The following is a 16,480-nucleotide window of genomic DNA, read 5'->3' on the forward strand; positions in this document are numbered from 1 at the left end:
ACACGGTGTCTAACCAGATCCTTACTCTGGATGGCATTACCCTGACCTCTAGTAATACTGTGAGAAATCTTGGAGTCATTTTTGATCAGGATATGTCATTCAAAGCGCATATTAAACAAATATGTAGGACTGCGTTTTTGCATTTACGCAATATCTCTAAAATTAGAAAGGTCTTGTCTCAGAGTGATGCTGAAAAACTAATTCATGCATTTATTTCCTCTAGGCTGGACTATTGTAATTCATTATTATCAGGTTGTCCTAAAGGTTCCCTGAAAAGCCTTCAGTTAATTCAAAATGCTGCAGCTAGAGTACTAACGGGGACTAGAAGGAGAGAGCATATCTCACCCATATTGGCCTCTCTTCATTGGCTTCCTGTTAATTCTATAATAGAATTTAAAATTCTTCTTACTTATAAGGTTTTGAATAATCAGGTCCCATCTTATCTTAGGGACCTCATAGTACCATATCACCCCAATAGAGCGCTTCGCTCTCAGACTGCAGGCTTACTTGTAGTTCCTAGGGTTTGTAAGAGTAGAATGGGAGGCAGAGCCTTCAGCTTTCAGGCTCCTCTCCTGTGGAACCAGCTCCCAATTCAGATCAGGGAGACAGACACCCTCTCTACTTTTAAGATTAGGCTTAAAACTTTCCTTTTTGCTAAAGCTTATAGTTAGGGCTGGATCAGGTGACCCTGAACCATCCCTTAGTTATGCTGCTATAGACTTAGACTGCTGGGGGGTTCCCATGATGCACTGAGTGTTTCTTTCTCTTTTTGCTCTGTATGCACCACTCTGCATTTAATCATAAGTGATTGATCTCTGCTCCCCTCCACAGCATGTCTTTTTCCTGGTTCTCTCCCTCAGCCCCAACCAGTCCCAGCAGAAGACTGCCCCTCCCTGAGCCTGGTTCTGCTGGAGGTTTCTTCCTGTTAAAAGGGAGTTTTTCCTTCCCACTGTCGCCAAGTGCTTGCTCACAGGGGGTCGTTTTGACCGTTGGGGTTTTTACATAATTATTGTATGGCCTTGCCTTACAATATAAAGCACCTTGGGGCAACTGTTTGTTGTGATTTGGCGCTATATAAATAAAATTGATTGATTGATTGATAATGTTTGACTTATGCAGTGATTTGGTACTATAAATAAATTGAACTGAATTAAGACAGGCACCACCAGGGCCTTAAGGACTTGGACCTTCTCCTGCAAACATAATGACCACCAAATACTTTTCCCCAAATACCTCATGACTCCATAAGACCTTCTCAAGCATCTTTTTTTTTTCTTTAAGTTCACATACCTGCATTTCCTCCAACTGGTATGGCAGTGGTGAAGAAAACCTTTTCCACTTTTGGAGCTGCTTGATGTGACTATAACAAACAGAAAGTCACAGCTCAAGCATGACACATATAAGCCAAGAGACACACAACAGTTTGGGCTGAGGGATAAAAATTAATATCAATTTAAAAAAAAGAAGAAAAACGTACAGCTATTATCATCTGGAAAGCCGTTCTCTTTGGTGCTCCAACTACAAAATTCAGATATCACACTGCCTAGAATTTTCCAGTCATATCATTCATCACTGATCAGTCCTCGGAACCCCAAGCAGATTGTGGGAATTTTTTGTTTTTAGCCCATCACATTTTGAATCACTGTGGCCTCATTTTTTCACTGCACTTGCACTGACCTAAAACTCTGTGGAATCAGTACAGACATGACTAGAAGTAGGTAAAAGTAAAAAAAAAATAATAATAAAAAAAAAAACAACTTTATTCATGCTGTCATTATGGGGTGTTGTGAGTAGAATTTACTTCATTTTGCAATAAGGCTGTAACATAAAATGTGGAAAAAGTGAAGCACTGTGAATATATTCTGGATGCACTGTACATGCCTGTAAAACCTAAATTTCACCTCATCCTACAAGATTAATAACTATAGGATATATTTTGTTGGCTAGTCTTGCGCCTTGGGGCAACTGTTTGTTGTGATTTGGCGCTATATAAAAAAAAATTGATTGATTGATTGATTGATTGATAGTCTGTCAATTAAACCAAAGATTTTTGACAAAAACATGAATTCTCTTCTTGTATGAATTAGATATTATAATTATGTTGTAATCATCCAGCTCAGAGCAAGAAATTCTTATTTTTATCTGAACAATGACTTAAAACACTACTCACTGGTTGGTCTTGGTTCTGCTGGCTGTTGGCAGCACTGCTGAGGATCCACTGTAGGTTCTGGTCAGACATGACCAAGTTGGGTTGCAGGAGGTTTTGAGTGGGTGCAATGGTGATGGTGGTAGGGGTGGAAGCCAGACCTGGTCCAGAAACTGGTACTGGGTTAGTAGCTAAAGGCACTGGTTGAGCTGTCACAGCTGTCGTGCTATCTGTTGTACTGGCTGCAACAACAGAAACGGCAGCTGTGCACGGCAATGTGGTCGTCAGCGTTGGATGAGTAGACTGTGCAGCAGTATCTGCCTGCAGGAACGTGGGAGGCAGAGCCACGTAGTGCTGAGGAGTGACATGGCTTGGTGCTTGCACAGACACATCTGGAATCTGCGGAGGGTCTGTTACTTGGATGAAGGCAGAAGGCTGGCTGCAGCTAACAGCAGCACTGAGAGAAGCAGAAGTGGAGGTCTGAGTGGAGGTGTTGGAGCTGAACTGAGAAGCAACATCCAAGACTGGAACTGAGTGGGAACAGGAGGAGGCAGGATTCAAAGAGGAGATGAGAGGCGAGGCATCAGTCACTCTTGGGTCAGTGGGGGTTTCAAGGCTGCAGGGTTCAGCAAGGCTTTCTAAAAAAGAAAATGTAACCGTCATCAGTGTGTGTGTGTGTGTGTGTGTATGAGAACAACCAATGAATTCAAGGGCAGAGGCTCTGAAAAGCACCTACCATTTGGATGACCACCATCTTGACTGACACTATTTTCAGGACTCTGGAACATAAGCTCAAAGATTTTCACAGGTGTCGCACTGCTGATGACAAAATTCTGACCCTAGAATATAGTTTAAATTATATGATCATTGAATATATACATGCTGGCTGTACACTCAGTGCAGTGTGACTGAAAATATGATTAACCATCAGGTATCAAATTAAATAATGATACATTTGATTCACAAAGCTAATGTGTCTTTATACACTTTGTTTAAAGCAGGCGAATGACAATTTACACTCACATTTGGGACTTTTTCTCGTACTTCTGAGTCTGTCGAGATGAGGCTTAGGTCACTGAGGCACAGTGAGTGATTTGCATCCTGCAATTAGACATAAATTGTCTCCAATTAATTCTGCCATTACTACAACTTTAACTACTGAGTTGTGCACAGAGCAGCTTCAATGAAACAGAATCTAATGGCCTACAAATATTAGATCCCATGCTTTGTTTCCCTCATATCATGAAAAATGGGACAATTTACTGAAATACACAGAATCACCAAACATAGCCAAGTGTGAAATAACATTCTGTTCAGATCAACAGATGAAAACTACTGTGCATTTCTCTGTGTGAATATATGTAGCAAAACAGCAGAGTACATACACCATCTTTGATTTATGCTCAATCCTCCCATGTAACTAAAAAAAAAGTATACTAAAAAAAAAAGGATCTTCAAAAACTGTCCATCTTTCCAGTTGTGAGAAATTCAAGAACTACAGGGGAGGTGATGGTCTAGTGGTTAAGCAGTGGGCTTAGGACCAGAGGACCCTCGGTTCAAAGCCCCGTCTGGCCTGAACATCACTAAGGTCCTTAATCCCCAAATTGCTCCCGGTGTGTTGTGAGCGCCTTGCATGGCAGCACCCTAACACTGGTATGTGAGTGTGTAGGTGAATCCAAGGCATCACTGTGAAGTGCTTTGAGCTTCTGATATACGTACAGTAGTGTTCAGAATAATAGTAGTGCTATGTGACTAAAAAGATTAATCCAGGTTTTGAGTATATTTCTTATTGTTACATGGGAAACAAGGTACCAGTAGATTCAGTAGATTCTTACAAATCCAACAAGACCAAGCATTCATGATATGCACACTCTTAAGGCTATGAAATTGGGCTATTAGTAAAAAAAAAGTAGAAAAGGGGGTGTTCACAATAATAGTAGCGTGGCATTCAGTCAATGAGTTTGTCAATTTTGTGGAACAAACAGGTGTGAATCAGGTGTCCCCTATTTAAGGATGAAGCCAGCACCTGTTGAACATGCTTTTCTCTTTGAAAGCCTGAGGAAAATGGGACGTTCAAGACATTGTTCAGAAGAACAGCATAGTTTGATTAAAAAGTTGATTGGAGAGGGGAAAACTTATACGCAGGTGCAAAAAATTATAGGCTGTTCATCTACAATGATCTCCAATGCTTTAAAATGGACAAAAGAAAACCAGAGACGCGTGGAAGAAAACAGAAAACAACCATCAAAATGGATAGAAGAATAACCAGAATGGCAAAGGCTCCAGGATGATCAAAGACATTCTGGAGTTACCTGTAAGTGCTGTAACAGTTAGAAGACGCCAGTGTGAAGCTAATTTATTTGCAAGAATCCCCCGCAAAGTCCCTCTGTTAAATAAAAGACGTGCAGAAGAGGTTACAATTTGCCAAAGAACACATCAACTGGCCTAAAGAGAAATGGAGGAATATTTTGTGGACTGATGAGAGTAAAATTGTTCTTTTTGGGTCCAAGGGCCACAGACAGTTTGTGAGACGACCCCCAAACTCTGAATTCAAGCCACAGTTCACAGTGAAGCATGGTGGTGCAAGCATCATGATATGGCCATGTTTCTCCTACTATGGTGTTGGGCCTATATATCGCATACCAGGTATCATGGATCAGTTTGCATATGTCAAAATACTTGAAGAGGTCATGTTGCCTTATGCTGAAGAGGACATGCCCTTGAAATGGGTGTTTCAACAAGACAATGACCCCAAGCACACTAGTAAACAAGCAAAATCGTGGTTCCAAACCAACAAAATTAATGCCTTGCAGATGTGAAGAAATCATGAAAAACTGTGGTTATACAACTAAATACTAGTTTAGTGATTCACAGGATTGCTAAAAAAGCAGTTTGAACATAACAGTTTTGAGTTTGTAGCGTCAACAGCAGATGCTACTATTACTGTGAACACCCCCTTTTCTACGTTTTTTTTTTTTTTTACTAATAGCCCAATTTCAAAACCTCAAAACCTGGATTAATCTTTTTAGTCACATAGCACTACTATTATTCTGAACACAACTGTAGATGGAAAAAGCACTAAATGCAGTCCATTTACAGAAAGAGAGTGCGATAAGCCCATTCAGTTTGTGTGGACATCACTGACTCTCAGGACAGTTTGTCCTCATTGCACTCAGATGAGGTGAAGGATCCATTTTCACTGAAGTGAATGTACAGAGTATTTAGGCTACACAGTTAGGATCATGCTTCAGAAAGAAGTGAAACAGAACGATCTTTGCTCTAAATGCTCAGGGTGTCGAACATTTAACAGCTTCAGGCTGCATGAGAACTAGACAGAGGTAGAAGAAAAGGAAGAGAACTGGGCATTTGCTAGGTTTGGGTACAACACCTGGTATTAAACAAGTCCTGGGATTAAATTATTTAAAACTGCAGTATACTCTGATGTCATCAATTTTATTACCAGTACTGAGAAATTAAGGTAATTCATTTCCTAATTATTACTGCTACACAAAGGTTTTCGTGCACATTTTATCTCAACACCTCCGACTCTCATTAAGACATTCATCTATGACGTATTTTGCTGTTCGCAGCCCTTTCAATGACATGTGCACATACATTGGGAATATGTTCCACACGTTTTGTGTGAAAATATCAGGACTATCTGAGCAGAGAACATTACCAGGTCTGGATAATCACGGGTACACCTCATCAAAAGTCTATAATTGTATAATATCTACACTACGAGTCGTGTTTGTATAATTTAGAACAAAAACTCATTCTTAGAAGCATTAAAAACTGGGCGTATGAGCTGATGCTGTAAATCGCCACATCTCACACACACTACAGCACCGCCTTGTATCCTGCATGGCAACCACTTCAATATGAAGTACTAGATTTAAATGATTTGATATATTGTGACATATTTTTTCAAAATGTAAAGGCCCCTAAGGGCATAAAAAGGGCTTACTCCAAAGCTTGCCTGCCAATGAAATACTTTGGATTTGATCCAAGAGGCTTTTGAGAGTTTGTGCTTCAAATGTTAAAATGTAAGTGGTCAGATGATGGTTGATGAGTGGCGGTGACAGGGTGGGCTCTGGTGAGCCTGATCATTATGCTAACAAACCAATCCTAGGTATGACTCACTTCAGACAGCGGATGGGTGAGGGTGACGCTGAAGGTCTGTTCTTTGTCATGGCCCCGGATGTGGCTCTTGAGACTATACTGGGTACTGAAAGTTTTCTCACAGCCGTCACTTGGACAGTTGAATGGCTTCTCCCCTAAGTGACCGTACAAGGAGGGGGATCAATCAAGTAATTGAAAATTTAAAAAGGAAAATGTTGCATTTGAAGGCCTAGTATCCATTACACACAATACATGTGTGTCTACAAATGTCTATTTCAAAAGAACAAAACTTTTGGTGAACAAGCATTTCATAAAACCCTTCGTGTGTAGCTATAAAAAAATAACCTATACAATTACTATTAAACTACAATAAAATAAATAAATAAATAAAATGCCACTAATAGCTGTTCACTGTGATTTCACAAGTTTACAGGACAAACTGATCACCAGCTGGCACTGTTACATGAAACAAAGTAGAACCAAGTCTGCTCATCATGTAATTGTTTGGCCAGAGACAAATTAGTCGGGCTGATGCTCTTATGTAATAAGAAGACAACAGCCAGTGTTGGAAAATGAGCACATTGTTGCTCATCCCTCCAGAACAACCAAAGGTTACTTGAAACAAACTTGTTATGTGTACCTGTGTGCGTCCGTACATGTGTTTTCAGGTGATGACTTGCAGCAAATGCTTTGCCACAGCCATCATGGTCACACCTTGAAGCAAAGACAGAACCACAATGAATCACTGAACATGTCAGATCAAAACATGCTGGTCATTTGACAAAAAAGTCAAATGGACTAAAAGAACAGTCTTAGAAAATATACTAGTCTGGTCCTTCTTCCATCAAAGCTGGAATCAACAGTGTGATCACAATAAAGCTCACCGGAATGGTTTCTCCCCAGTGTGTGTGCGAATGTGCTTCCTCAGGTCGCTGAGCGTGGTAAAGTACTTTGTGCATCCCTCCGATTCACAATTGAATGTCTTGCCTGTGTGAAGTCTCTGGTGTGCTTTTAGCCTGGAGAGAAAAAAAATTACAGTGGCAGCTTCAACATACAGAGCACAACCAATGTTTTCACTGACGTGGTACTGAATTTAAACAAAATTAGATTCCTGAGTGAACAACAGCTGTGATTGGAAGGGGGCTAAAAATAAAAGCAAGCTGCCACACAGGCCACCAGTCCACAGAGGTACATTCACATGGGACAGCTGAGTCACCCTAACAGTGTAGCGAAGAACAGTCTTCAAAACATGTTTAAGGAGTTGGAAACATAATATGCAACTCCATCATAGCGACTCGCTCCCTCACCCACGGCAGCAGGTCAGCGGGGTACTAACACTGTTACTGTTGTGTGTGCAACTAAATTAATGATAGACAGTATGACCAAGAAGCTTCACGGTAAATCGTAGTATTTTCTAATAATTATTATTTTTGCATCAATAATTCGGTCTTAATGAACACAAGAACTAATTTCACCATAAAAATTGTATTCAAAATGGTTGAGGAATTGTCAGGCTTTTTAAAATTATTATTTTACACACTGCTACATGGCATAAACTGGACTTTGTCAGAGGGACGCACTAATAATGCTAATGATATACTACTACTGCTGCTAATAATAATTATTGTAAATTATTTATGAGACATTGTGAGGTAAATCTGCTGAAGCTGAGTTACAGGTAAATAAAATAATTCTTTAACATAAATTTCTGTTATTTTTGGGTGGATATTTTAGGGGAGAAATCTCAATAATTAAAGCAGTAATGTGTAAAATTAACACATGCTTCAATGACTCATACTTGCAACAAAACTATTAAGCCTGGGTCCCACCGAATAATGAAGAATGAATAATGAGCGACGCAGCATGTTTTCTTTGTTACGAGAGGGTTTCTTCAACTATTGTGGGAGTTTCGTGGCTCTGAGTGGCTCTTAGAGGCATTATCTTCAGTTAATGAGGCTCCTCTCCGAGCGTGGCATTAATTTCAAGATGTTAAAAATGTTGCAACAACAGCATGGGGCAGTTTGTGTACGAGGTTTTAGAGGCATGTGCGTGGTGCTTACAAGGTTGCTAAAAGCCCATTATCCGTGCACCTGGCAGCTACGCAGGACCTGAGAGGCTATTTTTGGAGCAGCTGCCCTTGTCCAGTGCACACCTGCTCTGGGCACTGGACACTGTATATAAAATAATTATTTTCTAGCGGATTATTCATTTTCTGCCAAACCTTGGATGCTGAAAACACCGCTAATTGCTTCCGGAATCACAGAGGACTGTTTCATCTGGACGCTTTTTTCCCCCCTCTCTTTCCTGCTGTGGAATGTATTTTGAACAATTAAGGTAACTATTTTTAATGTTTTTATAGCTTGATAAAACAGTTTCTAGCTGTAAAAGTATGTCTATAGTTGATTTAATATCTTGTTAATGGATCACATGAGCTCCGCTGTGTGTGCACACTGAGGCAGTGACTCATCACACTCCAAAGGAGCATTTAGGCAGAACACCAGCTCACAAAAGAGTGATTTTTCAGTCAATAATGGATGAACACAAAGTTAAAATTTGGATGACTGTGAAAGTGGATGTGTGTTTAAAGCCGCGGAAGAAATAACTCCTGTGAAGCTGTGAAAAGCAGCGCAGAGCTGTGCAGCAACACAGAAGGAGAGCGCGCAAAAGACCGATTTTGAAGACATAACACAAAGTTAAAAGTTGTATCATGGTGACTTGTAAGCTGCGGAAGAAATAAAGAATTTTTTTTTAAGTGATCCAGAGGTGTATATAATTAAAGCGGCCACCTCGTGTATGCAGAATGGCAGCGCACGTACAAAAGAGCGCTTTTGCAGAAATAAACGGACAAACACAAAGTTAAAAGTGGGATCACGGTGTGACGTTTAAAGCCAGGGAAAAAATAAAGCCAGCAAGCCAGGGATAGAAAGGAAGCCAGTGAGAAGGAGGCTCTCCATGAATGGAGAACAGCAGCACGCGCAAAAGAGCGATTCTGCAGAACTAAATGGATGAACACAAAGTTAAAAGTGGGATCAGGATGTGTGTGTTTAAAGCCGCACAAGAAGTAAACCCAGCGAGACACGGAGCCAGCGAGGAGTACAGAGGGCGCTGTCCAGGAAGCCTTGGTTTGGTTCTAGTTGGTCTGGTGCATTACAGGTGGACAGCAACCTGGCGCACAGTGCACAACCGCGGGTCTGTACTGGAGCGTCTATTTTTGGACTGCATTTAAAAAAATGTGGCATCTTTAAATGCTGCTGTGAATGTGTGAATTGAAAACCCACACTTTAAAGGGACCAAGTGTGGGAGGGCTGGAGGTTTAGTCCAAACCAATGCCTAAATGTGCGCCAACATTGCATTGTCATGGCGCTATCACGACACTACGTGGCTTAGTGTGGCTGATGCGAGCCATTCGAGGCTCTAATCACAAGTCGGTCGTGGCTCACTAGAGGCTGCTACGTGGCACATACGGGGTACAGAGAGGCTACTACCTTAGTAGCAGATACGTGATAGATGAAAACGTGAGTCATTCTTCGAATAATCGCTGACACAACCATGCGTGGCTCATTATTCATGGCTTATTATTCGGTGGGACCCAGGCTTTATTATTACACTTATTATTTATAGCCATCATTTGAGTGAATGTTGTGCCCTGTAATTAGAAACGTAATTTTCATATGTTCGTAACCAAGGAGCTAATTGTTCCTCCCTGAAAGACATATTAATATAGCATCTAATGACAGACATTTAGCATGTAAGGGGATGTTTATTCAAATTTGCAATTCATGAATGTTTTGTGTAAGAGTCACATTGTAGCCTGCAGCCTTTGGATGTCAATTTCAACTGCAATTTCAAGGGCACTTCTAAAATATAAAAAATAATAATAAAATTAAAAAATGGCTGTTTATGTTTCTTTTGGGGGGGATCGGAGGTGGTCTCACCCGAGGAGAAATTCAGTGTATAACTGCCACTGTGATACTGGTACCATAAGTGAGAAATGTATGTTTGATGTCTTCCGCCACCGTCTCTGTTTCTGTCTAAAATTAGAACCACCTGCTTGCGGCTGAATGCGGAAAAGACAAAAAACTATAAAGCTAACCTGTAAAGTGTGTTGAAAGCCTTCTCACAGCCTTGCACATCACACTCAAAGGGTTTCTCCTTCGTGTGGACTCTGACATGGATCTTGAGACTGTAAGAGGTGAGGAAGGCCTTTCCACAGCCCTGTTGATTACACACAAATGTGTACTCGCCCCGATGCGTCTTTTGGTGTGTCCGCAGGTTGCCCGCCGTGCTGTATGTCCTTGTGCAGCCCTCAAACGTACACTGGTAACGTTTTACCTATAATAGTAAAACAAGAAGTAAGAAAATAACAAAAACTTCAACTGTAGTTACAGACAGCTGTCATCAAAAGAAGATAACGTTCTGTGAAGAAAGAGTTTATATTATTCGAGACATTTATTAGACAACTAAAAAGGGGCATGTAGAGATAAACACTCTTGCTTTACATATTCGATTGGCTCATGCAAATTCATTACTTGTGATACAGTGATACTATAATATACAATTCTGTGCAGTTTTGATATTTGAACTTCAAACATCAACAATCAAGGTCACGAGTCATGATGAAGTGGTACAGAGGAGGGTTTTCTTTCACCAAAACATTAAATCTAGGCTTGCATCTCAGATGTACCTTCTGGCAAATTGTAGCTGAACTTTCAGGTCTTCTTTTTAATAAAACCCTCTTCTGTACCACTTCATCATGAAGCTGTATAAGTGGGGATACAAAATGAAAAACATGCACAATGCACAATTTCTCCAGTAACAGCCACAGAAGCCTGTAACTTCTTCTGGGTTGTCTGGGTGTCTTGGTGGCTTTCCTCACTCTTCTCCTACTTGTACAGTCAGTTTTTGAGAACTGTCTACTCCACACAGATTTACCATAGAGTGCCATACTGTTTGTATTTCTTCTTAACAGATTTAAATAAAGTTCAAGACATATTCTGTAACTTGGAAATGTTCATGTATCCATCCCCTGACTTGTCTGAAGAAAACTGGCAATTAAACTGATTATTTACAGGTATTACACCAAAGGGGCTGATCACTTATGCAACCCATCATCTTGGCTTTTATATTTAATTTATATATATTTATATGTTGTAGAGATTTACTTTCAGTGTGAGTCTAAGGAAGATAATTTTTGAATTTTCTATACTGAGAAGCCTGATTTACTTTTTGTATCTGAAATGCCATAAATTAAAATGCGTGAAATACCAATCAATCAATCAATCAATTTTTTTATATAGCGCCAAATCACAACAAACAGTTGCCCCAAGGCGCTTTATATTGTAAGGCAAGGCCATACAATAATTATGTAAAACCCCAACGGTCAAAACGACCCCCTGTGAGCAAGCACTTGGCTACAGTGGGAAGGAAAAACTCCCTTTTAACAGGAAGAAACCTCCAGCAGAACCAGGCTCAGGGAGGGGCAGTCTTCTGCTGGGACTGGTTGGGGCTGAGGGAGAGAACCAAGAAAAAGACATGCTGTGGAGGGGAGCAGAGATCAATCACTAATGATTAAATGCAGAGTGGTGCATACAGAGCAAAAAGAGAAAGAAACAGTGCATCATGGGAACCCCCCAGCAGTCTACGTCTATAGCAGCATAACTAAGGGATGGTTCAGGGTCACCTGATCCAGCCCTAACTATAAGCTTTAGCAAAAAGGAAAGTTTTAAGCCTAATCTTAAAAGTAGAGAGGGTGTCTGTCTCCCTGATCTGAATTGGGAGCTGGTTCCACAGGAGAGGAGCCTGAAAGCTGAAGGCTCTGCCTCCCATTCTACTCTTACAAACCCTAGGAACTACAAGTAAGCCTGCAGTCTGAGAGCGAAGCGCTCTATTGGGGTGATATGGTACTACGAGGTCCCTAAGATAAGACGGGACCTGATTATTCAAAACCTTATAAGTAAGAAGAAGAATTTTAAATTCTATTCTAGAATTAACAGGAAGCCAATGAAGAGAGGCCAATATGGGTGAGATATGCTCTCTCCTTCTAGTCCCCGTCAGTACTCTAGCTGCAGCATTTTGAATTAACTGAAGGCTTTTTAGGGAACTTTTAGGACAACCTGATAATAATGAATTACAATAGTCCAGCCTAGAGGAAATAAATGCATGAATTAGTTTTTCAGCATCACTCTGAGACAAGACCTTTCTGATTTTAGAGATATTGCGTAAATGCAAAAAAGCAGTCCTACATATTTGTTTAATATGCGCTTTGAATGACATATCCTGATCAAAAATGACTCCAAGATTTCTCACAGTATTACTAGAGGTCAGGGTAATGCCATCCAGAGTAAGGATCTGGTTAGACACCATGTTTCTAAGATTTGTGGGGCCAAGTACAATAACTTCAGTTTTATCTGAGTTTAAAAGCAGGAAATTAGAGGTCATCCATGTCTTTATGTCTGTAAGACAATCCTGCAGTTTAGCTAATTGGTGTGTGTCCTCTGGCTTCATGGATAGATAAAGCTGGGTATCATCTGCGTAACAATGAAAATTTAAGCAATACCGTCTAATAATACTGCCTAAGGGAAGCATGTATAAAGTAAATAAAATTGGTCCTAGCACAGAACCTTGTGGAACTCCATAATTAACTTTAGTCTGTGAAGAAGATTGCCCATTTACATGAACAAATTGTAATCTATTAGACAAATATGATTCAAACCACCGCAGCGCAGTGCCTTTAATACCTATGGCATGCTCTAATCTCTGTAATAAAATTTTATGGTCAACAGTATCAAAAGCAGCACTGAGGTCTAACAGAACAAGCACAGAGATGAGTCCACTGTCCGAGGCCATAAGAAGATCATTTGTAACCTTCACTAATGCCGTTTCTGTACTATGATGAATTCTAAAACCTGACTGAAACTCTTCAAATAGACCATTCCTCTGCAGATGATCAGTTAGCTGTTTTACAACTACCCTTTCAAGAATTTTTGAGAGAAAAGGAAGGTTGGAGATTGGCCTATAATTAGCTAAGATAGCTGGGTCAAGTGATGGCTTTTTAAGTAATGGTTTAATTACTGCCACCTTAAAAGCCTGTGGTACATAGCCAACTAACAAAGATAGATTGATCATATTTAAGATCGGCCCCCAAGGGGCTGAATACTTTTGCAAGCCACTGTAGGACTTCGTGTTAGTGTTTAATCGCAACCATACATGAAAATTCAGTAATAAGGTATATCTTATATATTATATTCCAATTCTAAGGTGGAACTATGCCAGTATACAAAGGTATATCTAAACATCTAAAAAGGACGAGTAAAATAGGAGAGTAGAAAAGAGTAGAGTAGAGCCACTTAGGTGCCTGGTTTTGAGAACCAGGGATGGTAGGTTAAAAAGCTTTTTTAGCCCATGGGAACTCTCCCTACCCACCCAAGCAGCTCAAGAAAAAGGTATATATAATATAATAAATAAGACATAAGAAGGATAAGACTTACAGGAGAGGATTGCAGTATAGGTAATTAGTATGTAGACTAGTAGTAAAATAAAATATAGTTAGTAGGCTAAGCTGTAGAAGCAGAAGCTGTGAGTGTACTGGTATCTATCTAAAGTAACTCTGTTAGCATACTATAGGAAAATAAAGAGTACAATCATTAAATCTAGGCTGTCTAGAATAATGTCTAGCTAAACTAGAACTGTGTGTTCGTCAATGAAGACTGGTGCAGGAATTACACCGTCAGGGAGACGGTGTGTAACAGAGATGTGGAACTTCTGTGCCTTTCCGTGAGACCCTTTTATCTTCAGAGGGAGTTTGGTAATATTTTAATTTTTGCTGTATGTTCCCCCAAATGGAAATGCAGCCCGAGCTGCCGCTCAAATTGCAGACTTTGTTCACCTTCAATTGCAACGTACGCCTGGTGCTCCTGTTTTTATACTTGGTGATTTTAATAGTTGTAAATTAGAACTGTCCCTCCCTGGATTTGATCAATATGTTGATTGTGCCACTCAGGATAAGATTTTAGACAAATGTTATGGCAATATTAAGAATACCTACAGGGCCAGAGCAAAGCCTCCTCTGTCTAATTCAGATCATAACATAATACATCTGATCCCAACTTATAAGACTGTGTTGAAGAGCAGCAAGCCACAGATCAGGACAGTGCCTGTTTGGTCAAGTGATAACATAGAGGCTTTAAAGGGATCTTTCCTCTGCACAGATTGGGACATTTTTCATACTCTGGACATTGATGAGGCCACGGATACTATAACAGACTACATACAGTTTTGTACTGATTGTGTAGTTACCAGAAAGGATATTATTATGTATCCAAACAACAAGCCTTACATAACCAAGGAAGTTAAAGACTGTATTAACCGTAAAAAAAATGGCTTTTAAGACTCAAGACCGGATGGGGTTAAAAACTGTGCAAAAAGAACTGAACCAGATGCTAAGGCATGCAAGGAAGAGGCACAAGGACAATAGTGAGCAGAATTTTGCCTCAGTGGACTCTAAAAAACTTTGGGATTCAATGAAAGTGGCAGCTAATATGGTAATAAAAAGGAAAAGCTTTGTAACAGATGATGATCAGGAAAAAGCAAATGAGCTCAATTACTTTTATTTGAGATTTGAGACTCAGGATTTTTCTTTGGATCGTGCTAACATTTTAAATTCCATTTCACCTATTGATTTGCGCCCCAGGTTAGTAGTTGATCCAGGCAAAATTAAGTTACTTTTTAGTAGGGTTCAGAAAAATAAGTCTGCTGGCCCAGATGGCATCTCAGCTTTTCTTTTAAAGTCTTTTGCAGAGGAGCTCACACCAGCCTGGTGCCCGGTTTTCCAGCAGTCTGTAGATCAGCGCACAGTTCCTTTACTCTGGAAAAAGTCAATTATTGTTCCAGTACCCAAAAAACCCTGCCCAACGATTAACAATGATTTCAGACCGGTAGCTTTAACTTCTGTTGTTATGAAATGTTTGGAAAAATATATGGTGTCTATTTTAAAGTCAGAGATAAATTCAGATCTAGATCCCTTGCAGTTTGCGTATAGGAGAGGGCGGGGTACAGATGATGCCATTAATGGCATCACCCACCTGTCACTAAAACACCTTGAAGACCCAAACGCTTACGCACGTCTTTTATTTATTGATTTTAGTTCCGCTTTTAATACGTTACAGCCTCATTTACTGATTCAAAAATTAATTCACCTGTCAGTAAACCCTGTAATTATAAAATGGTTTTATTCTTTTTTAACAGATAGAATTCAAAATGTCAGAGTTAATAACACTATCTCTGATTCTAAAAACATCAGTACTGGCATACCTCAGGGTTGTGTCAGTTCGCCTGTCCTTTTTACTCTCTATACTAATGATTGCATTAGCCACTTTCATGGAAATCATGTTTTTAAGTTTTCTGATGATACTGCCATCCTCAGTCTGCTTCATAAAGACTCAGATCCATCACTGTACTTTGAGGAGGTGCAGTCTTTTGTCCACTGGTGTGATGCTAACTTTCTTACTATAAATGTAAAGAAAACTAAGGAGATGATAACTGACCCTCGTTCTATTGGTGATCATACCCCTCTGGTAATCCAAGATGAAGAAATCAATCAGGTCAGCTTTTACAGGTATCTAGGCATTTACTTAGATAACCAGTTCAGATGGGAAACGTCCTGGATCAATAGAGCCTGAAATGTGGAGGTTTTCAGCTTGAACAGGCTGACGACGGCGGCTGAGAGCGCTGAGCGACGTCTCGCACCGTGGGAAGTCCTTAAAGCGACAGAATCACCTCAAAATCTCTCATCAGCCGTTAAAATTTTCACTGAAAACCAGGTTAATTTTTCGAACCGTGTCCACTTCGATGTGTCTCACAGGTTTAGAAAAAATTTTGATCAAACAACGCGCCATTCTCTCAGCAACTTCTCAGACAAAGGAATTCCGACGAGGGGCTGGACGACTCCTCCCACAAGGAGTGCTCACAGGCGAATGACGTCACCGACAGGCGTGGAAAAACTCACGCATGCGCACGAGGGTTCAAGCGTGTCTGACGTAAAAACATATGAATGAAATCCATATAGTTTTTGAAAAAAATAAAAAGGACCGTTACTTTATTGACAGCCCTCGTATATATATACTCAACAAAAATATAAACGCAACACTTTTGGTTTTGCTCCCATTTTGTATGAGATGCACTCAAAGATCTAAAACTTTTTCCACATACACAATA

At 40.1% G+C, this 16,480-nt stretch overlaps 1 protein-coding gene across 1 annotated transcript in view; it reads right to left on the reverse strand.

The window, feature by feature from the left end:
* Nucleotides 1-16,480, reverse strand: part of mtf1 (metal-regulatory transcription factor 1) — a 45,715-nt gene that overhangs the window by 13,592 nt on the left and 15,643 nt on the right. Inside the window, exons 3-10 of the mRNA XM_034174059.1 lie at nt 10,362-10,600; nt 7,153-7,284; nt 6,909-6,982; nt 6,290-6,423; nt 3,170-3,247; nt 2,883-2,985; nt 2,171-2,784; nt 1,291-1,360 (exon numbers count right to left, since the gene is read on the reverse strand). Of these exons, the coding sequence (XP_034029950.1) occupies nt 1,291-1,360; nt 2,171-2,784; nt 2,883-2,985; nt 3,170-3,247; nt 6,290-6,423; nt 6,909-6,982; nt 7,153-7,284; nt 10,362-10,600 (1,444 nt within the window). The remainder of the gene's footprint in view (nt 1-1,290; nt 1,361-2,170; nt 2,785-2,882; nt 2,986-3,169; nt 3,248-6,289; nt 6,424-6,908; nt 6,983-7,152; nt 7,285-10,361; nt 10,601-16,480) is intronic.

Source organism: Thalassophryne amazonica, chromosome 7 (assembly GCF_902500255.1).
Source record: "Thalassophryne amazonica chromosome 7, fThaAma1.1, whole genome shotgun sequence".
Taxonomy (NCBI): Eukaryota; Metazoa; Chordata; class Actinopteri; order Batrachoidiformes; family Batrachoididae; genus Thalassophryne; species Thalassophryne amazonica.